This window comes from Macaca fascicularis, chromosome 4 (assembly GCF_037993035.2).
Source record: "Macaca fascicularis isolate 582-1 chromosome 4, T2T-MFA8v1.1".
Classification (NCBI taxonomy): Eukaryota; Metazoa; Chordata; class Mammalia; order Primates; family Cercopithecidae; genus Macaca; species Macaca fascicularis.
In genome coordinates, this window is record NC_088378.1 from 112,705,369 (window position 1) to 112,729,369 (window position 24,001).

The window sequence follows — 24,001 nt, forward strand, 5'->3', positions numbered from 1 at the left end:
GCTTGTATCCAAGAGTGTAAAGAACTTTTATGACTCAGTAATAAAATTACAAATAATTCACTTAAAAATTGACAGCTGACTTGAGTATATTTTTTTATAGAAAGTAGCAAATTTACAATGATCATGTTAATATATGCTCAACTTCATTCTCATTCTTTATTAAAGAAATGCAAATGAAATCCTCAATGAAATACCATTGCGTACATGCTAGGATGGCTAAAATAAAGACAGACAATAGCAGTAGCAAGTGCCAGTGAATATGCAGAGATCCTGGAATCCTCATACATTACTGATGTGATTGTAGAATGATACAGTAACATTGGAAAACATTTTGCAGTTTTTCAAAATGTTAAGCATATTGCTGCGGTATGACTTACTCCACTTCCAGGAATCTACCCAAGATAATGCATTAGAGGAGCTTTCTCCTTTCGAGTTGGGTGAAGGGGATATGTTTAAAGGGAAAGGATGTATAATCTTTTCCTAGAGATTAAAAATCACCACAAACATCAAGCCCTTAAATTATATATATTAGGCCTAGTTTTCAAAAACCACCCAACAAGTTAGGAAGTGGTTTCATCATTTTATATGAGTTCTTTTTACATTTCTGAGGCCCATAAAAATTAGAACACATATTTGATTAGTCTGACTTCAAAAATTGTGGCTGTTTTATCCTACATTTACTGTCTCCAAGCACAGAATCAGTTACAAAATGGGGCCTATATACCTAAAACAAAGGGATGATATAAGATTTCAGGTACACCTTAAATTTAACAGAGGAACAATTTTTGGTGAAGTGTTCATCCCCTGGAAAACATATACAAATATATATGTATATAGGTATGTATATATCTATATATGTATAGATATACACAGTAAATACATATATATTCATTTTAAATATATTTTAAGGGAACCGCTTAATTTCTTCAATTTGATAGCATTAGTATTTATTATATTCAGTGAAAATATTGATGCTAAGGGAGATGGCCTTCCAATGTATATTTAAGCCATTCATAAATACTAGAAATGTATTTAATAAACTTCTCAATTTGCCTTATGTAAGTTTGGCCTCTTGAAATATACAGGCAAGAAATTAGGAGTAGTATGTGCAACAAACGTAATGACTGTTTCATTGTGACACTTGCCATGAATGGTCACTGGATAACCAGCAGTTTAAAACAGTGTCGCATCACCTACTTCCCAATAATTTATACACAGTAAGATGCTTTCTATAACATGTGCTGAGTGAATGAAATTATTTCATGACAAAACTGTGCCCTGGGGCAAGATGTATGTGAAGCAGGTCACATTCAGTTCTATTTAAATACCTCCTGCTATTGACATAGTTGGAATTTTTACCTCTAATGAATAATGGCCTGCCTCTATACATTCAGAAAAATTGAGTTTTAAACACAAGGAATGCCTGATGTAATTAGATTTCTGAACATCTTGAAAATAAATTAATACAAATTCAAGCACATCTGCTTGTAACATTTCTGTAAATTGAGTCTAAATGGTGAATGTCATTTTATATAATTATCACAGTAAAAGTAGGATCAGGAAAAAAGTCTTTTCGTTTGAACCAAACCAATGCAGCTTGAATTGCTGATTTTAAATATGTTGTTTTCTTTTCGTTAAGATAGTAGATCTCAAGATACCTTTGGCAACAGTAAAGCCTCTTATTTTTTTGCACACACATAGAACATATATTCTACTCATGCTCTGGAAATAAATGCAATTGAATTTGAATGTGATGTGAGAAAATCAGAAATAACCTAGTATTGAATACAGGTTGTTCCCAATTAATAATTCATTTAAAAAATCAGATTTATTGCTTTTTTATATCAATATCAGATCTACTGATTGATCAGATCTATTGAATAAAATAAGCTCTCTGAGAGCTTATTTTCTAATATTTTACATGAAAAAATTAGAATGCATTGCGTGTCAACCCAAAACTTTCAAACAGTTTTCTAAAATATAACCCAAATTATACTTAACCATTAACATATAAGTAACAAGAGATTATGCTAGGTTTTAAAATGCGTAAAATGTCACTTTCTGATTACTGATCAATAAGGTTGCTAAAAAAAGTTTTTTTTAATTTATGTCACCTCTCTTAGATGTCACTCTTTTGTTATGATTTCCAAGATGCATACATGATATTAAAATCAATCCAGATTTTAAAAATGTATTGCATTTTGTGGATATAAATATGAATTTTAAAGTTTAGTACCATGTTTTGTGGAAATAAATGTAAGTTTTCTTGTGTAAACAGCAGTCTAAAAATCATTGTATTGAGAGCTGCATATGTTTTATGAAGTTTTCATGTTAAAAACCAGTGATATTCTTCTAGAAAGATTTATTCAGAGGGAAGGCTGATGGGTGGACCTGAGTTTAAATTTAAATTATCTATTGTAATGGGTGCCGGGAGTGAAAAATAATAGATGTGATATGGTCCTTGGCTTCAAGGAAGTCATAGTCTAATGAGGAAAACACTTGCAAATAGCACATTAAAAAGTGACGAAAGTGTTGCATGTAGAGTAGAAAGTGCTAAAGGAAACCTGGGATGGAGCAATCATGTGAAATGAGTATTAAAGCTGGGCCTGCCTTAGAGATGAAGTAATCCTTCACTCATTAGAGGAAGGAGGGAAGGTCATCAGCAAAAGCCTAAGAACTTTGAGAGTATTGTTTGCTCACAGTATGTACGAGGATAGACTGTGCCTGTTTCAGGATGGCAAGAAAGAAGACTAGAAAGTGGTGAGAGACACAACTAGAATGGTTGATCAATTTTTAGTGACCGGATAAAAATTAGAATTTAACTTTCAACAGTGAGAAGCAGGTACATGTCAGGGTAGTGACACTCATTCATTCAACAAAGATTTGAATACTTAGTATAGCTAGGGAATAAACACAGTTCAGATACCATATTCCAACAGAAGAGAGAAATGTGGAATGCTCAGATCTGTGTTTTAGAAAGACAGCTTGGATGTGGAAGACAAGTTTTACATGGATTTTCAGGGAAACTGGTTGAAGGGGTCCTGCCTATTCAGGTGAGAATGATGGGAAAGTGAATTGAGGCAGTGAGAGAGCATCTGAGTGGAGAAGCTCCATGTGAGAGAAGCTCCAGAGATGGAATCAACAGGATTCCTTGACTACTGCATATAGAATGGGGAGTACCAGGGAGTAACTCTTGTTCATATGGCTGAGATTTCTGGTTTTGTTGTTCTTGGGTGACTTAGGAAGCTTGTGGTAAAAGAGAAGATAGTGAAATAACAGGTTTTCGAGCTAATAGGTTTTAGAATACAGTTTGAGATGCACTGAGTTTTATTTGTATTAAACATTTTAGAGTAGAAATATAGAGTAAAATTTGAAAAAAGTATAAAACCCAGGAAGGTAGTTTGGGCTTATTGTCTAAAAAGATGAAAGATGGTAGATGTGTATTATGAAAGTGGATGAAATCAACGGGAAGTGTGCTTTGCGCAGATGACCTCAACAAAAGGATTTAGTTCCAATGTAAAAGGAAATGGGAAAATGTTATCTGGTTGAAGGAACTGCAGTACTGATGGTCTCAAGAATTTAGAAAAAGGTTCAGGAAGGCAATGAACCAGAGTAGCCCTACTGAGGTGTAGGGGGAAACTTCATACTGTGGCCACATCTTCTTCACCTGTTCTCTCATAAATCCACTCTAATGAGTGTCTAAAATTATTCTTATAAAGATACGTGGCATCTTTCACCTTGCCAACGCCAATAGTCAAAACTCAGCTTTCATTTAACTATACTTCTCAATAGGATGAGTCAGTTGATTTCTTTCTTTTTCTTAAGATACTTTCTGCACTTGAATCTTGTGATCTACATTTTCCTGATTTTCTTCCTCTTGCACTCATTGCCCCTTCTTACTTCATTTGCTGGATTCTCATTCTCTTTCTGAGCTTTACATATTACAGTATCACTGGCCTCGGTCCTTGGCGATCTTCCTTCCTCTATTCCACTCCTATAAATTTGAGCATCAATCATATGCTAATGACACAAACATTTATGTAAACCCCAATCTTTTCCTTAGTCTCCAGAATTCCTTATCCAACTCCTGATTCTACATCTCTGATTAGGTCTCACCTGAATGTAGCCAAAGTACAACTTATATTTTTCCCAGCCAAGCCTGTTCTTCTGCTAGTCATTTTTAGATCTATAAATGTTGCTACTCCTCACCTACTTACTCAAGCCAGAAACCTGAGAGTCACTGCTGATTTCCCCCCTTTTTCTTAGACTTCCATTCTATCTACAGCAAACCTCTACCTTCAAAACAATCCAACCAATTTGTAGACCTTTACCTCTAACACTATATCCTTCAGCATATCTCACCTGGTCTAGTGCAACTGCCTCACAACTGGTCTTCCTGCCTCCACTCAAATCAGATGAAAACTGTGCTAAAATTATTCAAAATTTTACCATTGTACTTAAAAGAAAATAAAATTTCTGTCTTATGATGTTAGTTATTGTTGCACAATAAATTACCTCAAAACCTAAGAGCTAAAAATGGCAAATGCTTACTATCTGGCTGTTTCCATAGGTAAGGAATTTTTGAAAAGCCTGGATGCACAGTTCTGGCTCAGGGTCTCTTAAGAAGTGGTGGTCATTGAAAAACCTTAATGTTGAGAGAGGACTTATGTCTAAGGTGTCTCCCTCACATTCTTGTTAGCAAAAGGCTTCAGTTTCTCACAACATGGACCTCTACATAGGGCTGGTTGAATGTTCTCAAGACATGGTACCTGCCTTCCCTCTGACACATGTTCTGTTTCTTTCTTGTTCCTTTTTTTTATTTTTGTTTTTTTGTTTGTTTGTTTTTTGAAGACAGTCTTGTTCTGTCACCCAGGCTGGAGTGGTCAGTGGCACAATCTTGGCTCACTGCAACCTCTGCCTCCCGTGTTCAAGCAATTCTCCTGCCTCAGCCCCCTGAGTAGATGGGATTACAGGCACTTGCCACCATACGTGGCTAATCTTTTGTATTTTCAGTAGAGACAGGGTTTCACCATGTTGGTCACACTGGTTTTGAACTCCTGACCTCAAGTGATCCACCTTCCCCAGCCTCTCAAAGTGCTAGGATTACAGGTGTGAGCCACCTCACCCAGCTTACAGACATGTGTTCTAAGAGAAAGAGTGAAAAGGGAACCACAGTGTTTCTAATGACCTATTCTCAGAAATGGTAGATTTTCTATCCCTTTCTCCCACATTCATGCCACACTAAACACATCACCCTTCTAGCAATTTCTTAAATGTACCAAATTCTTTCCAGCCTGAGATGTCTTGCACTTTCTGTTTCATTTACCTTGAAAATTCTACCCCAGATCTTCATGTAGTTATTTCCCATACTTAATTCATGTCTCTGGTCAAGGATGACTTTCTTAAACAGGCAATTTTTAATCATTCTTATCTAAACATCACTCACTTCTCACCATTTTATATGCCATTACCCCCTTTCATGTTTTTCAAAACATTTATTTTCATTTGTGACAACATGGATGGACCTGGAGGACATTATGCTACGTGTCACAGAAGGACAATCACTACATGATTCCACTTACATCTGATATGTAAAGTAGTCAAATACATGGAAGCAGAGAATAGAATTGTGATTACCAGGGGCTGGAGCAAGGGAGAAATCAGTAATTGTTGCTCAATGGATATAGTGTTTATTATACAAGATGGTAAGTTCTAGAGACCTGCTTGATATGATTTGGATATTTGTGCTCTCCCAGTCTCATTTCGAAATAGAATCCCCAGTGTTGAAAGTGGAGCCATGGAGCCTAGTGGGAGGTGTTTGGGTCATGAGGGCAGATCCCTCATGAATGGATTCGTGCTATCTCCATGGTAATGAGTGAGTTCTTGGTCTGGTAGTTCACCTGAGGGCTGGTTGTTTAAAGAGGCCTGGTCCCTCCTCCTCTCTCTCTTGCTCCTTGTCTCACCATGTGACATTCTGGCTCCCCTTCCTTTTCTCCATGACCACAAGCTTTCTGGGTCTCGCCAAAAGCCAAGCAGATGCTGGCACCGTGTTTCTACCATGTGCAATCATGAGCCAAGTAAACCTCTTTTCTTTATAAATTACCCAGCCTCAGGTATTCTTTTACAGCAATGCAAATAGACAAATATACTGCTGTGCAACATAGTACTTATAGTTAACAATACAGTATTGTGTACTTTAAAATATGTTAAGAGGATAGATTTCACCTTAAGTATTCTTAACACAAAGAGCCAACAACCCCCCTTCCCCCCCCAAAATTAAAACAAACCGAAGCATACACACAAAAGAACACAGGGAAATTTTTAGAAATGATGAATATATTTAGTATACTAGTTGCAGTGACGGTGTCATGGCTGTATGCATATGTTAAAAGTCATCAAAATATAATAAAAATATGTTCAGTATTTTGTATACAAACTTACATAGTAAAACTTTAAAAAAAATCCTTCTCTGAATTACATTATAATTTACCTATTCATTTACTTTCTACCTCACTAGACTATAAGATTGAATAAGGCACAGATTTTGCTTCACCACATTTTTCAGTTTCTGGGATGGTGCCTGGGACATAGTAGGCTTTCAGTAAATAATTATTGAATGAAAGAGTACATAAGTAAGAATATGAATCATTGATATAATGGTTCAGAACCTGTGCTTTATAATTCAGATCTCTTACTTTCCTTGCTGTACAATTGGGGAAATTAATATGCAGGTTTTCCTTTTGTATAATGTACGTAATATTTGTGTGTATTGTCGTGGGTTAATATGAAGATGGAATGATATAATGCATACAAATCACTTGAGCAATTCGTTGCACCAGGTGCAAGTTTAAGGCAACTTGATGTTGTCTTTGTCAGCATGATGGACTGTGGAACTCTGACACACAAAGTGGAATATCAATGTAAGATCTGCTGCTTTTCTTTTGTAATGTGATTATGGTTGCTTAGCAAGGAGAAATATGTGTCCTGAATTTTTTTTTTGTTGTGTTGAGATCTATGTGTATTTCACTTAGCAAGATCTAATTGAAAACACTGAATACATTCAGAGAAAGGGACCCTAATGGGACAACTACATGTAGATATATATGGAATGAGTATCAATAAAATATTTTATTCTTTTAAAAAAACCCATTAAAGTTCTTAACGTTAAAATTTAAGAATTTATGTCTGAGTCTCAACACAGTTAAAAATAAATAAATCTTACCTCTTGCCTTTTGTGAAGTAGCACTGCTTAATGTTAGACGACAATACTATCCAAAAGATTCCAACATTTTTTTGATGATGGTTTCAGAAAATTTATACCACACCCTATTCTTATCATCACCATAGCTGCATTTTTCTCCTTCATTTTGTCCTATTTCTTATTTAAATGAATATGTATGATATTCTTGGCATTTATATAATGATATTAGTCTGATAAAGGACACATTCAAATGTAAATCATGGGTATACCGTCATTTATTAACAGTCTACTTAAAGACAAGGTATAAGCTTGTGAAATACATGACATTGATTGTCATGATGTTTGGTTTTAATGATACAAAAATTCAGTAAAGTCTAGTGTCCAGCCCCCAAATGCAAGTAAATAAAATGATAATAGCTAGTATATGTCATGCTCTTATTGTGTACCAAAGGCTATTCTAAGTACTTTTGAAAATTTGACTCACTTAATCCTTACAACAGTTTTATGAGGCTATTATTTCCATTTTAAACTAAGCAATGTGATGCAGAAAACTTAAGTAAACTAAGTAAATGAACTAGAATATGTGCAGGAGTTGATCATTGCCTAATACATAGAAAATCCTTAGAAAGCAATAACTGTCATCATCTTGTTGGCAAGTGTCACACAGTTAACAAGTGGCAGATACAATACTGTATCCGGAAGCCTGCATTCTTAAGAAGATACTAGGATGCCCCTCATAAGATTTGATTCCCATATTAAGGTGAATGGGTGGGAAAGAACAACAGAAGCCCAGAAAACTTAAGTGACTTGTTCAAGGCCACTGTGTTAGATTGTGGTCTTATCTTAAAAGCAAAACAGTACATCCTGAATATTTAACATATGAATTAGGTGATAAGAGTTTATAGAGAGTGAAATTTCTGAGTTACTCTGTACAACTCCATGAGAGAGAGGAACTGTAAGCCAAACCTTGAAGTGGTTATAATTTGGATAAGCAGACAGGAAATGGGGATCGGGGTATCAGATGGTTTCAGAATTTTAGTAAGTTCAACGCATTAAAATAAATGGGTAGTGATTAAAACAGTTAACTATCTTATGATTAATATCATTGAAAATAAATGCTTGGATCATATTTAAATTGTCTAGCAGTTAATGTCTCTATTTCTACTTCAATAATCAAAAATAATTACTTGTGAAGATACTTAAAATTATTTAGCACTGATTTGTCATTAATGGATCTGACAGTCTCTTATGCCTTCAATAAAAAGGAAAATATGATTCAATATTCAAGAACAACTTTCCGTCCCTTAAATGGTTGTGGAATTAGACCAGTATTCACTAAACTTTATGACCTGCTGACTGTTGGTCTGGGAGATCCATAACTTAGGACATCTGTTTTGCTAGCAACGTAGTTCAGATTTAAGGTTAACATGTTATCATTTAAGGTTTGTTCTGTGAGAAATTACCCATTTTATTTTTGTATGATGTAAAACACAGGTTTAGGGTATAATTTCCTATTCTGCTTTGGCCTAAGAACCAACGCTATAAAGATGGGTAAAATAAACTTCCTGCTGAGAGATTACAAAATACAGGGAGACAGATGTGATCATATCAAAACAATGCAATAATTATTGCCAGAGAGCAGTGCACAAAATGCTAATTGTTATAATAACATCATTTGAAAGATTTACTTTCTTTTAAAAAGATAAGTAAACAGAGGCTAACTAACTGGCTTAAGATCATGTAGCTAGCAGGTGACAAAGATATTTTAGTACCCAGATTGAACTCCAAAAACCACAAAGGGAGGTCAAAGAAATTTTGCATTAGTAAGGCCTGTTGGATTAATATTATTAATGCAGCATAATAATTTTAAAGTGGCATTTAATCACTTACCTATTTCTGAGGTGGATTTGAGGCACCTTACATAAAAGCAAGTACAAGATAAAAATAAAATATTCCTGCAGAATAAAACAAATAAGAAGTTGTAAATTTGATGAAAGGAAAAAGAATTATGCAATAAATCCTTATCTGAGGAAAGTTAGAGCTATTTGAAGACAGACTTAGCTTTGAGCTTCCTAGAAGGAGTTATGGCAAAACATGAACCTTAATTGCCCACTCCCTGGAAAAATGTTTTATATGAAGACAAATTTCTAAATGGTATTTTTAAGCAAAGATTGGCTTCTTTTTAATCACTTTTGTTCACATTATTAAATGTAAAACTACATTGAGGACTCTTCAATTTTTACATTCTTTTTCTCTCTTTTATGTATTTATAATATGTATTATATATGCTCTTTGAACTCCTATTTCTTTATTTGGAAAGTGGGATAATTGTTACTGATTCTACAGGATTATAATGCAGATATTCATGGCAAAGTACCATTGATGTTTCTTCACCCATTTTTTGATACTGAAATTTCAAAATTTCTGTCTTTCTCGTGAGTATCAAAGAGATAAAATTTGTGCAAAGTCGTTTCCCTGTATTCTGTGATTAATGTTAGGTTTTTATTTCATGACAATTGTAGTCTATTTGCCCTTTTATTCTGGACTTAGATTTTGAAGTGATGGAAGCTTGTAGTATACATAATCTCTAAATTTTCATGTGAAAATTTCTAAAAGGAAGACGAAAATTATACTTCTGTGCTGCATTATTCTATTCTATTAACACTAATTATTAAAGGTTTAGTTCTGTATTCAAATACAAAAAGCAAAATGTATTTTTACTTGGAAACTAAAAAAGTATAATTTCAGAGTGGAAAAAAGTATAAACTTTACTTGGTGATATTATTTTAATATAAGTTGTCCGTGTTCCGTTTATAATGAGTTTTAATTACCAGGTAGTTAAGTATAATTTGTAAAATAGTTAAAGTTCCTTCTGAAAATATTCGTAAAGAAAAGTTAGGTGTTTTACAACTTCTCATTGAATTTTGATTATAGATGACCAAAAATTCGAAAACATTGAATACTGGCATTCCACCCTATTGTTATATTTCAAGGTCATTTTCATTTCATTAACAAAAAATATTTTCTTCGCCGACAAATTCCATGTTCTTCATTTAAATACATTCTAAAATTATATCTTGCATGCAAATGTTCTTTTATGTAGCATTGAAAGATTATTTTTGAAGCCTTCTCAATAATTAAATGTATCTGGATTCTGAAAATTTCCATAGAACTAGAAACTTCTAGTTTGCACATATTGTAAATTTGTCTCTTCTCTTTATTTTTAATTTCAGAAATATAAATATCTGGAAGACCATGTAATTCACCCTCTATAAAGCAATTAGGCATAAACAGTTCTACATAATTGGTCCTTGAAGTACATATTTAGTATCATTTAATATTTAGTTTTATATAGCTCTATGTTGTGTTTGAAATGACTGGAAAACAAGTAATTTATTTAAATTTACATAAATTTTGACTTTAGGGGAAAATATTATATAATTTTAAAATCCATCTTGAATAACCAACTTAAAATATAAACAGATAATTGTGATTTCTGTGTTTTTGCATATGTAATTATATCATATATATTTAAAAATATGAGCCTCAACAACGTGCCAATTGTAAAAAGAAATATAATCACAACAAAATAACTTGTGTTAAGCATCAAAATACAGACACAGTCCTAGCACATTAATTTTATAGCTATTAAGGATTCTAATATCTTAAGCAAATTCTATTTTGAGGTCAGATAAATACTAGAAGTGTGTGGGAAGCCAGTGTTAAATACTTAGTATACCTGGTTCAGGAAGTATGAATTTTGTTGCAGGAAAGAAATCATGTGGGTTAAGAAAGTAACTTGACAAGGTAGAGATTCACATATTCAAATCGTTCCTTTCACTGAAATATTACTCATATTTTCAGAATGAATATAAAATAATCTTTACATTGACACTGAGTTTTGAAGTCATAGACTATACTAAACTATACATATAGGAGAGGTATTAAAAATATTTTTTAAAAAGCTTCAGCAAAATGAAGAACCATTCTTAATATAAAAGAATTACATAGTACGACTTGCCAGTCCAGGCAATTGCATCTCCTATTTTTCTATAATCCTTTGTTGTAAAACAAAACAAAATAACAAAAAACAAAACCTTCAAAAATTTCCTCCACTTTATTGAGATATGGCTGACATACAAAAAGCTGTACATATATAATGTATACAGCTTGATGAATTTGGAGAGAAGTATACCCCTATGAAACCATTAACACAACCAATACCATAGTCATACCTATCACCTCAAAAAGTTTACTCCCACTACATTTATTTATTTTTGTGATAAAAACACTTAATACAAGATATACCCTCTTAGCAAATTTTTAAGCCAACAATACAGTAATGTTAACTATAGGCACTATGTTGTACAATAGGTCTCTAGGACATGTTCACTGTTTATAGCTAAAACTTTGTATCTCTTAACCAACACTTCCCTGTTTCCTCCTTCTCTCAGTCCCTGTCATCACCATACTTCTTGCTTCTATGAGTTCGACTATTTTAGATTCCTCATGTATAAATTTATGGTCTCTTAGTCTATTAGGGCTGCTATAATAAAATACCATAAATGGAGTGCCTTATAAACAATAAACATTTATTTCTCACAATTCTAGAGGCTGGAAAATCCAAGAAAATCCAAAATCTTGGAAAATTCCAAGATCCGGTAGGTTTGGTTTCTGGTGGGGGCTTATTTCCTGCTTCATAGATGATGCTTTCTTCTTGTGTCTTCACATGGTTGAAGGGGTGAATGAGCTCCCTTAACTTACTCATTTATGTGTCATAGCTCTGAAGTTTAGGAAGTCCAAGATCTTGGTGCTGGCAGATTCAGTATCTGGGTAGGGGCCCAATTTCTGTTTTGTGGATGCTGCCGTGTAGTTGTCTCCTTACCTTCCAGCTGTGTTCCCATGGTAGAAGTTGTGTTGGGAGCTCTCCCTCAGGCCTCTTTTTTAGGAGCATGAATTTCATTCATGAGGGTTCCATTCTTATGAAATAATCACTTCCCAAAGGCCTAACCTTTTAATACTGTCATCTTAGAGTCAGGATTTGAACAAGTGAATTTTGGGGGGGCACAAACTTTCAGACCATAACAACTAGGTCATATGGTCAGGAATCTCTATACTGTTTTTTCATAGTTACTGGATTCACCAGTTTGCATTTTCATCAACAATGTACAAGGATTCCCTTTTATCCACATCCTTGCCAACGTTTGTTTTTTCAATAATAACCATACTAACGGGTGTGAAGTAATAATTCATTGTTGCTTTGATTTCCATTTCTCTGATGATTAGTGATGTCCAGCATCTCTTCATATTGCTATTGTCCATTTGTATATCATCTTTGGAGAAATGCCTATTCAGGTTCTTTGCCCATTTTGAATTCATTATTGGTTTCTTGCTATTAAGTTGTGGGAGTTCCTTATATATTTTGGATATCATTCTATTATCAGATATATGGTTTTCAAATATTTTGTTCCATTCTGTAGGTCACATTTTCATTTTGTTGACTGTTTCTTTTGCTATTTAGAAACTTTTTGTTTGATATAATCCCACTTGTCTATTTTTGCTTTTGTTGCTTATGCTTTTGTGGTCATAGCTAAGAAATTAGTCCCCACACCAATGTCAAGAAGCATTTACCTCTTTTTCTTCTAGGAGTTTTACAATTTCTGGTCTTATGTTTAAGTCTTTAATTCACTGAATTCACTTTGAGTTGATTTTTTTGTGCAGTGTAAGAGAATGGTTCAGTTTTATTGTTGGGCATGTGAACATCCAGTTTTCTCAACACTCTTTATTGAAGAGACTTCTTTTCTCCCTTGTACATTCTTGGAACCTTAGTGAAAGAACAACTGAACATACATGTATAGATTTATTTCTAGGCTCCCTATTATGTTCCACTAGCCTATATTTCTGTTTTTATGCCAGTATAATACTGTTTTGATTACTATGACTTTATAATGTATTTTGAAATTGGGAAGTGTGATGCCTCCACTTGTGTATTTTCTCAAAATTACTTTGGCCATTTGAAGTTCTTTTATCATGTTATATAAATTTGGAGATTTTTTCTTCTATTTTTATAAAAAATGCCATTGGGATTTTGACAGAGATTGAACTGAATCTTTAGGTTATTGGGGTATTATGGACATTTTAACAATATTAATTCTTCCAATCTATAAAGTGTCTTTTCATTTATTTTTGTCTTTGATTTATTTCATCAATGCTTTTGGTTTTCAGTGTACAGGTCTTGAACCAGCTTAACTAAGTTTATTCCCAAGTGTTTTATTATTTCTGATACTCTTATAAATAGGATTGTTTTCTTAATTTCTTTTTTGGATAGTTTGTTGCTAGTGTATAGAAATGCAGCTGATTTTTGGATGTTGATTTTATATTTTGCAACTTTATTGAATTCACTTAGTAGTTCCAGTGGTTTTTACGTGAAGTCTTTAGGGGTTTCCTACATATCAGATCATGTCAACTGCAAACAAATAGCTTTATTTTTTATTTTCTTATTTGGATGCCTTTTTTTTCCCCTTGCTCAGTTGCTCTGGTTAGGTCTTCCAGTAGTACGTTGAATAGAAGTTGTAAGACAGGGCATCCCCACATTGTTCTGGATCTCTGGAACATGCGGTGTTTGGTTTTATGTTCTTACGTTAGTTGCTGAGAATGATGGTTTACTACGCAGTCATAAAAAATGATGAGTTCATGTCCTTTTGCAGAGACATGGATGAAGCTTTCTTTGGTTTTAAACCCGGGCAAGTTTGGCATATACCATTTTGTTACTATGCATTTGACAAATGCAAGTATTGAGCTATTAGTCATGGAGATATGCCAAAGAAGACAAGATAACTTCCTTTAAGTATTAGGAGGGTAAAATAATACCAAAAAATTTCAAAAGAAAATTGTAGAATTGAATAGAAATAGCAGTGGAAATGCTATTTCACTTAACTCTGTTTCTTGATGGAAAGGTTATTAGAATTAATCCTGGCCTGATCAAATTGCAAATGTCTAAAAGAGCCTAAGGTAGTAGTTTTGTGGATAGCAAATAATGTCAGACAAATTCAATTTATTTTTATGAAAAAGTACCAAGGGAGAAGCCATATGTATTATAGATCAGGAATTGAGTCAGCTTCTTCAATGTGTTCTACATTACAATTAACCTCAGCAAGCTATGGTATGTAGGTGCATGTACCCACAGGGCAGTGATCAAAAGTTTATTCTTACTATCAGAGGACATGATGAATGGATTTTCTTTGCAGTTATCATAGTTCTGGTTGTAATAATTATATAAGGGATTGAAAAGTTGGAATAAAGTGATTTTCAGTTTAAAGAGTCAGTTAAAGTGACTTGTTAGTACTTCCATGTAGAACATAGGAATATGATGTTATCATACTAAGTAGAAATTATAGACATATAACTTATTTTCAAAAAATTCAGTTTAGTTCAAGATACTTGTCTTTAGGGAAATTGTACCATATAACTGATAAGATGATTATAAATGACTTTTTAAAAATTATGCAGTGTAGATTTCACTCAGGCACTACCTGGGTAAGTAATGTAATATTACTCCAAAATAATTGTTTCAAATTCCACACAGCCCAAATAAATAGTATGCAAAAATATTACTAATTGGAATGTTTTAGGAAGTTTTCTTTAAGCCATTTGAAAACATTTGGGGGAAAAATGTTAGTTAAAGCTAGAATAACAAAGAAGAAAACCATTAGATAAAATATATATTCCCCTTACCTTTGGAAGTAGTCAGACCTTTAAAAGATAATTGTTTTAAAATGCAATATAAATAAATTTATATGAAACATGTTCATACTTAATAACTATCATCACCTTTTCTCTACTCCAAAATAACAAAAATAGAATGTTTTGTTCTATCCATAGCAAAAGTAAAACACTGTCACATTCATATCTTTAGTTAGTATTTTAGTACACTGACCAACAGCAAAGAACAAAAAAAAGTATTTACTGATTATGTCATGGTCATAATAATAACTATATAAAAAAGGAAATTTTTAAAATGAATTTTTAATAATTCTCCAAAACATTTATTTTACATAGTGCATTGCATGAGATGACTCTAGTTGTAACTACACAGTCTTTTAACATCTCATTCCTACCTTGTCAGCCTCGTTTCTCAACTAGACAAATGTAAGTTGGTTTTCTTGTTTGCTTGCCTTCTGCTGTGATTGATTTTGCATATTACATACTATGTTATCCTTAAAAATAAAAATACAATGTGACTGCCTTCCTTTATTCTTCAATGTGGTCCAGAGGCTTACCATTGTAGTCACAATATAAAGTAGAAAACATCATGTATCCTAGAAGTGCTTACATGATTTTTCCTATAATCACCTATCAAGCCTTTTTTTCTACATTCACTGTTCTTCTGCCACACAGGATTTCTTGCTTCTTACTATTCCAAGAGCAAGTAAAGCTTGTTTTTCATCAGACTGTTAAGCTCTTCTCGGTCTTCTCATGGCTTATTCTTCTCTGTTATTCAGGACTTTGATCAAATATCACCCTCCAAATCTGAAGTAATAGCCACTGCTTGACTCTCCTTTGTATTCATAACAGCATATTGTGTTTATTATTTGCCTCCAGCCATAACTGTATGTGTGCCCATATATTCATTTTCTCGCTGTTCATTTTCCACGTTAGAATATAGAATCTATAAAAGCAGACATTTTATTGTTTTCTGTTGTATTTCTGGTACCTAGTAGAGATTTAACATTTTTTATGGAATAAATTAATTCAAAAATGAAGGAGTGGATAAGTATGCTCCAAAATATCAAATTTGGTAATATTCTAATGTTTTTCTTAAACACTTATATAGATAATGTCTTGTTGATGAATACGAATGTTAACATTTATAGATTTAATCATTTATATGACTTTTCCATAACCCCTTGTAAAATATCATGCAATTTCTCTTTATTACCTATTTTAGCTAATTAAATAATTACCATTTTAATTATTTTTATTTTCTTAGGAATAATTCTGAGTAAAAATAAAACATATATCCTTAAAATGTATTTTGTTCTATTTATTGCTCCTAGAAAAAATTAAGTTTGCTAAAATAGTTTAAATATTCAAAGGACATATATAACCTTTTTAATTTTGTTTGAAAATATTAAAATTAATTAAATTCATCAATTTTTTCACAGAAGACACAGTCACATCTTCAATTATCACTTTTTAGTTTGAGTTGATAGAGCTTCTCTTACATACAGTAGCAGCATTCACATAACTGTTAGCGAGATGCTGTTTCAGGCCTTTTATCGATATTCATCAAAATCTTATCTGAGAAGAGGAGTAGTATTAATATTATTTATGATAGCATTTTTCAGCATATTTATAACATTTTTCCTCATTTCACTTGTTTTCTTCTTGTGATTTTCTTCCAGAAATTGAAAAATTTCAAGGTTCTGATGGAAAAAAGGAAGACGAAGAAAAGAAGTATCTTGATGTCATCAGCAACAAAAACATAAAGCTCTCAGAAAGAGTACTGATTCCTGTCAAGCAGTATCCAAAGGTACTACCATATATACTTTTTTCTCATAGAATTGATTTAAAAAATGATAAAATATTTTATTTATTGACTTCTATAAAATAAATATTTGAAGCTTCATAATGTAGGTATATGCAAGCACGTGATATTGACAGAGGGGAAGGAAAACTTTTGAAAGTGCAATGATGAGGGTAATTTTAAACTGAAGGCTACAGCATTTTTGTTCTGTGAATGTAGGAGGCATAATCAGATATTTTAATCATGTATTCAAAATATAAATGATATATCAATTTGTCCAAATATGTACACCCACGTGATTATCTTTGATTCATGTTAAAATGTATCTCCTTATTATAAAACGGAGTAGAGTTAATGATACTAAATATATAACATTAGAAAATCAGAAGGGAATTATTATTAATATATCTAAGAAAATCAATTAGGTTATTAGACTCTTAGATTATAACCTATAGTCTTCTATAATCAAAGTTTATTCATAAAATAATTACAATATCATCCTTAATGTTACATCTTTCTTTAAACTAATTTTTCACTAGTAGATCATTGATTATAAAAGATAGCATTCAGTGGCATGGTTTTATCAATTATATTCATACATTTCAATGGGTAAAAAGAGGGATTTTTTGTTTTGGTCAAATGAATGGAGGAAACTAAAATGTAAACTCAAAGATTCAAGCTGATAATTAACTTTCTGAAGAGTGAATGTGAAGCAAGGACCATGTAATTATCCTAACAGTAACGATTACAGAAATAAATGCTCTGGTTTACCAATTGTCTTCTACTATGATAAACTTTAGTAAATATAATTAACTAGATGCTTTGTCTATAATTATTTCAAACAGGGATAAAATTGTTAAAGCCCAGCAAACCATAAAATTTATCTTTGAGATAAAATGTTTTGGGCATGGAATTTGTTTTTGAGCTTGACTATTGCAAGAAAGCTGTTTAAAATGGGTATATGTTTTTAAAATAAACTTTATTAGATTTGCTTTATAATCATGTTCTCTTGAATATTAAATTGGGCAGGCTTAGAAATGTACATGAAAAATTTGCATAGTAGTGAAATGAGGTAGGAATATGTTAGAGTATAAAGAATAATATGTCCTTTTTCACTTGATCAATTAACCAGTTATAGTCTTGAATAGAAGGTTCTTTTCTTAAATCATACATTTAAATATGGTATAACTTGATGATGTTTCTTGGAATAACATATTTGTATCTCTGGATATGGGAAAGTCAATGACAGACTCAATACCTGCCTCTAAATTAAAATGTAGTTCTATAGTCTCTGATCAAATTACACTGACAAGGTATGTAATGCATTTAAAGTCTTGATGGCTCTTCAAGTTCCTATATGAGTGGTTTTATGCTGATTATTACTGGATCTGTGTTTGATTCAGAATGATGAATACCGAAATAAGAATATTCTATGATGTCAAATTTTTGTCTGAAGTTTAATTTTGTAATGTATAACAAAATGCTCTAACAATAAAACTGTTTATTCTTAACTGCCGTGGACCACAGATCACCAGCAAACTATTGTGTCTCTTATAATTTTTAAAATTATGGAATGTTTAGGCTGGGACTAATCTTGGAAATCACAGAATATATAAAACTTTTATTTTATAGATGAGGTAACTGAAAAATCATGAATTGTTCAAGGTCATGCTTCTGTTAGAGATGGAAATCTTTAGTGCAGTTACTATAATTTCAGGCTCTTCATTTTTGGTGCACCGTTACATTTTTAACTTGACCGATCATGCCCACATATTTGCATCACTTTTTCATGTTAAATGTGGAAGAATGTGAAAAATGATAACACCTAATAGTTTTATGGAATAGTCTCAAATAACAATTCATGCTTGAGAAAATTTGCCATTTCTTTAAATTATGAATAGCCTGCCAAACTCCTTTAATTTATTTTTAAAGGAATATTCATTTCATCTAATTGTCACACAAAAGAGAACTTTAGAGCTTTTCTACAGAAAAAGAGTGAAATTCTGAGGAGGAGACTATACTCACTTATCAAAGTTGACCTACCTTGTTCTTGTTTTTATAGTACAATAAATCATAATATTTTGAAAACAAACTATATCTTACTGTATTTAATAATCTTTGGAAAACACGCCATATTTTATTATAAAAGTTGTGATTTTTTTCCTGCTGTTCATTGTCCATTTCTTAGAAAAATATCAATGAGATAGAGTTAAATGATCACTAAACTTGAGCTGTATTCAATGTACATTTATGGGCTGTAAAATGTGTGATGTGGTGTAATACTATGAGCTGTTGAGCAGAACACAACAGTATTTATTGGTTTAAAGTTGAATCTTTTGTAATAGAAAAGTGATTTATCCTTCAGGGGACCACACTGGTGAAAGAATTCCTTTACACAGCTTTCTCTCAGAACGATTTCTCCCCTTGACAACTGCTGTCTGTTTGTATCAATAATTAATGTGTTGGTGACACAGTCCTCTCAAAGAGCAATAAATGACTATGGGAATTCTTGGGGAAATGGTCCTCTCAAGACTTTACTACATGACTTTTTTTGGATAGATTGTGTTTCAATTACTCTCCAATTTCAAGTGAATTTGTTGACGTAGTTGAATACTACAAGAAATTGAATGAAGTTTAAAATTTAATTTATAAAAATTATAAAAATGCTCTTTAAGATTGATTTATCTAGCCTTGGCGCTTTACATTTAATAATTTGACTTGGGGAAATATGTCATATTATAATATTAAATTATTTTAATGAGTAGTTTTTCTTATTTGGCTATATACACACACACACACACACACATATATATATATATATATATATATTTTTTTTAGATAAGCCGGCATAAAGCACTTTTATTGCAATAATAAAACTTGAGACTCATATATAGTGCGGAGGGGGAAGGGGCAGCAATGATTTCTCTCACCAAATCACTACACAGGACAGCAAAGGGGTGAGAAGGCACTGAGGGAGGAAAAGCCAGGAAACTCGAGATCAGCAGAGGGAGCCAAGCTCAAAAAACAGGAGAGCTGAAGCTGTGATAACCAGCATCATTTTCTTAAGAGAAGATTCAAGGATTTGTCATGATGGCTGGGCTTTCACTGGGTGTTAAGTCTATAAACAGCACTTTCAATTGAAACTGTCAATTAAAGTTCTTAAGATTTAGGAAGTGGTGGAGCTTGGAAAGTTATAAGATTACAAAATTCCTGAAAGTCCATTAGAAAAACCACAGGATGAAAAAAAATAAAAAGTAAAAAAATAAGCCAGGCCACGAGGAAGGCTTCAGAGGTCCCTGCCGGCCCAGGGACTGATGCCTATATTGTCCAGCATTGCAGTGAACATGATCTGCTTTCAAAGGCAGAGGGTTTAAGGGGAGGGTGGGGTGGGAATGGTGGAGGCAAAGGCTGTCCCCATCCCCACCTCAGTTTTAGGTAGGGCTTGTAATTTAACCCAAGGACATCTCTCAACTTGGAGAATAATTCAGTCCTCAACAGCGCCTCAAATCTGCTATGGCTTTGCAGCGCAGCAACAAGAATGTTTCATATATAGTAGATAAAAATTTCATCTAAAAAATTAAAATAAAATATTCTTGCAACCCCTGGCCCCCAACACCAATTCCTGTTCTAACGTTAACCTATCACTTGTGCTGTTAATACCTGACCGTGTACTTAACTGGAAACCTATATCCAAAGACTGAAACTGAATCTTCATCCCAAAATGAAAACAAAATAAAATGAATAACTTGAGGTTTATGGCATATGGTTTAGGTAAACACACATATGAGGAGAAAGGGGAAGAGGAAATGGAGGTGTCAGAAGCAAAGCTGAGTGACAGAACACATTCAGTCAGGGCAGATGTCTATACAGAGTGGAGTGGAACATCAGGATAAGCTCCATGTGGATTCATGTGCACACGTCTGGAGGCACCAGATCCCTCTATGGCAGATCCAAGAGCAGGGAGCTAAGGGAGGAGGCTATTCCTGCCATTCCAGTTTTAGAAGCTCCGCATCGAAGACGAGAGTGGCATGGGGTGGGATGATGCCTCGGTGCCCAGTGGCACTATAGGTATAATCTGGAGATATAGTCATTTTGGCTCTCTGACCCACACTCATCTGGGCAACCCCTTCTTCCCAGCCTCGGATCACCTCCTGCTTGCCTAGTATAAACTTAAAGGGCTTGTTTCTGTCCCGGGGGTAATCAAATTTCTTTCCATCTTCAAGCATCCCGGTGTAGTGCAACACCCAGGTCTGGCCACGCTTCGGGAAGGTGCGCCCATCTCCTGGGGAGATGGTTTCCACCTGACTCCCATGGCGGCGGCGGACGCTGAGCGCGCTGGCAGCGCTACGTGGACCGACAGCGACCTGGCAGTGGTTCCACGGCTCTGCCTAGTCCCTCTTGGCTTGTATTTTTATAATAAAATTAATAGACATGTATTTGTGATTCGTGCTAAATGAGTAGAATTTAACTGCTTTTGCCTACAAAAGCAAATAAAACAATGGGCAAGTATTCGGAAGATGAGTATGTTAATTTGCTTCACTTTAGTAACTTTTTTTTTACTTTGTATATGTATCCCATAATATAATTTTGTGTACCTTGAAAATACACAACAAAATTTATTTCAAAAGAGATTAATAGAGAAATAGATGTTGTGCATCTATTGTTTGCATTTGCAAATATTTCGGAATCACAGCAATTACTTATTTTTAATATTCAATTTAGTTTCATGGTTACATGCACAGGTTTATTACACAGGTAAATTGTGTGTCGTGGGGATTTGATGTACAGATTATTTCCTCACCCAGGTAATAAGCATAGTACCTGATGGGTAGTTTTTCCATTCTCACCCTATTCCCACCCTCAACCCTGAAGTAGACGCCAGTGTCTATTGTTCCTTTCTTTGTGTCCATGTGTACTGAATGTTTAACTCCCACTTGCAAGTGAGAACATGCAGTATTTGGTTTTCTGTTCCTGCATTAGCTCATTTAAGATAATGTCCTCCCGCTCCATCTGTATTGCTGCAAAGGACATGGTAACTTCTTTTATGGCCACGTAATATTCCATGGTGTATACATACCACATTTTTAAAAAATCCAGTCTACCATTGAAGGGCATCTAAGTTGATTCTGTGTCTTTGCTGTTATGAATAGTGCTGTTATGAACATATGTGTGCATGTGTCTTTATGGTAGCATGATTTATATTCCTTTGAGTATATACCCTATAATGGGATTGCTGAGTCAGATAATAGTTCTATTTTAAAATCTTTGAGAATTTGCAAAACTGCTTCCCACAGTGGCTGATAAAATTTACATTCTCACCAGCAGTGTATAAGCATTTCCTTTTCTTGGCAACCTCACCAGCATGTGCTATTTTTGGACTTCTTAATAATAGCCATTCTGACTGGTGTGAGGTGGTATCTCATTGTGCTTTTGATTTGCATTTTGTCTAATTATTAGTGATGTTACACATTTTTTCATTTGCTTGTTGACCACATGTATGTTTTTTGAAAAGTAACTGTTCATGTACTTTGCCTACTTTTTAATGGGATTGTTTTATCCTTGTTAATTTTTTTATGTTCTTTGTAGATGCTGCATATTAGAACATTGTCAGATGCATAGTTTGCAAATATTTTCTTCCATTCTGTAGGTTGTATGTTTATCAGTAGTTTCTTTTGCTCTGCAGAAGCTCTTTAGTTTAGGACCCATTTGTCAATTTTTGTTTTTGATACAATTGCATTTAGTATCTTTGTCATGCAGTCTTTGCCGGGGATTACTTCCAGAATGGTATCTCCTAAGTTATCATCCAGAGTTTTTGTAGTTTTGGATTTTACATTTAGGTCTTTAATCCATCTTGAGTTTATTTTTGTAACTAGTGTAAAGAAGGCGTAAGCTTCAATATTCAGCTTATGGCTAGCTAGTTATCCCCATTGCCTGTTTTTGTTTTGTTTTGTTTGTTTTTCTTTTTCTTTTTTTTTCTTTTCTTTTTTTTTTTTTTTTTTTTGACTTTGTAGAAGATTAGGTGATTGTAGATGTGTGACTTTATTTCTGGGTTCTCTGTTCTGTTCCATTGGTTTCGGTGGTTGTTTTTTGTGCCAGTAACATGCTGTTTTGGTTATTGTAGTATATAGTTGGAAGTCAGGTAATGTGATGCCTCTAGCTTTGTTCTTTTTGCTTAGGATTGCTTTGGCTATTTAGACTCTTTTGTTTTGTTCTATATGAATTTTAGAATTGTTTTTCTTAATTCTGTAAAGAATATCATTGGGGGCCGGGCGCGGTGGCTCAAGCCTGTAATCCCAGCACTTTGGGAGGCCGAGACGGGCGGATCACAAGGTCAGGAGATCGAGACCATCCTGGCTAACACGGTGAAACCCCGTCTCTACTAAAAAATACAAAAACCTAGCTGGGCGAGGTGGCGGGCGTCTGTAGTCCCAGCTACTCGGGAGGCTGAGGCAGGAGAATGGCGTGAACCCGGGAGGCGGAGCTTGCAGTGAGCTGAGATCCGGCCACTGCACTCCAGTCTGGGCGACAAAGCGAGACTCTGTCTCAACAAAAAAAAAAAAAAAAAAAAAAAAAAAAAAAAAAAAAAAAAAAAAAAAAAAAAAAAAAAAGAATATCATTGGTAGTTTTATAGGGATAGGATTGAATCTGTAAATTATTTTGAACAGTATGGCCATTTAAAAAATATTGATTCTTTCATTATCCATGAACATGGGATGTTTTTTCATTTGTTTGTGTCTTGTCTGATTTCTTTCGGGCAGTATTTTGTAATTCTCAAAATTACCTTTTTTTTAATTTAACTGTATTTCTAGGTTATTTTTCACCTTTTTATTTAACTGTATTTCTAGGATTTTTGTGGCTATTGTGAATGAGATTGTGTTATTGACATGATTCTCAGCTTTGATATTGTTGGTGTATAGAAATACTACTACTGATTTTTGTACATTGATTTTGTATCCTGAAATGTAGCTGAAGTTCCTTATCAGATCTAGGAGCTTTTGAGAAGAGACTATGGGGCTTCATAGGTACAATATCATATCATCTGAAAATAAGGATATTTTGGCTTTCTCCCTATTTATATGTCTTTTATTTCTTCTTCCTGCCTGATTTCTCTGGCTAGGATTTCCAGTACTATGTTGAATATGAGTAGTGAGAGAGGGCATCATTGTCTGTTCTGGTTTTGAAGGTGAATGCTTTCAGCTTTTGCCCATTCAGTATGTTGGCTGTGGGTTTTTGATAGATAGCTCTTACTATTTTGAAGTATGTTCCCTCAATGC

At 33.6% G+C, this 24,001-nt stretch overlaps 2 protein-coding genes across 24 annotated transcripts in view; one reads left to right on the forward strand and one right to left on the reverse strand.

Annotated features, from left to right (window-relative positions):
• The window catches only part of KHDRBS2 (KH RNA binding domain containing, signal transduction associated 2), a 634,276-nt gene that overhangs the window by 86,945 nt on the left and 523,330 nt on the right, over positions 1-24,001 (forward strand). For all 23 annotated transcript variants that reach the window (XR_010586373.2, XR_012434458.1, XR_012434459.1 and 20 more), the window contains exon 2: positions 16,606-16,733. Coding sequence is in view for 2 of the 23 variants with exons in the window: in XM_045391082.3 (XP_045247017.2) it covers positions 16,606-16,733 (128 nt within the window). In the remaining 21 variants the exon portion in view is untranslated. The remainder of the gene's footprint in view (positions 1-16,605; positions 16,734-24,001) is intronic.
• On the reverse strand, positions 20,612-21,075 carry FKBP1C (FKBP prolyl isomerase family member 1C). Its single transcript, XM_074039030.1, has one exon. The coding sequence runs from the start codon at positions 20,951-20,953 to the stop codon at positions 20,705-20,707; it is 249 nt and encodes an 82-aa protein (XP_073895131.1). The 5' UTR covers positions 20,954-21,075; the 3' UTR covers positions 20,612-20,704.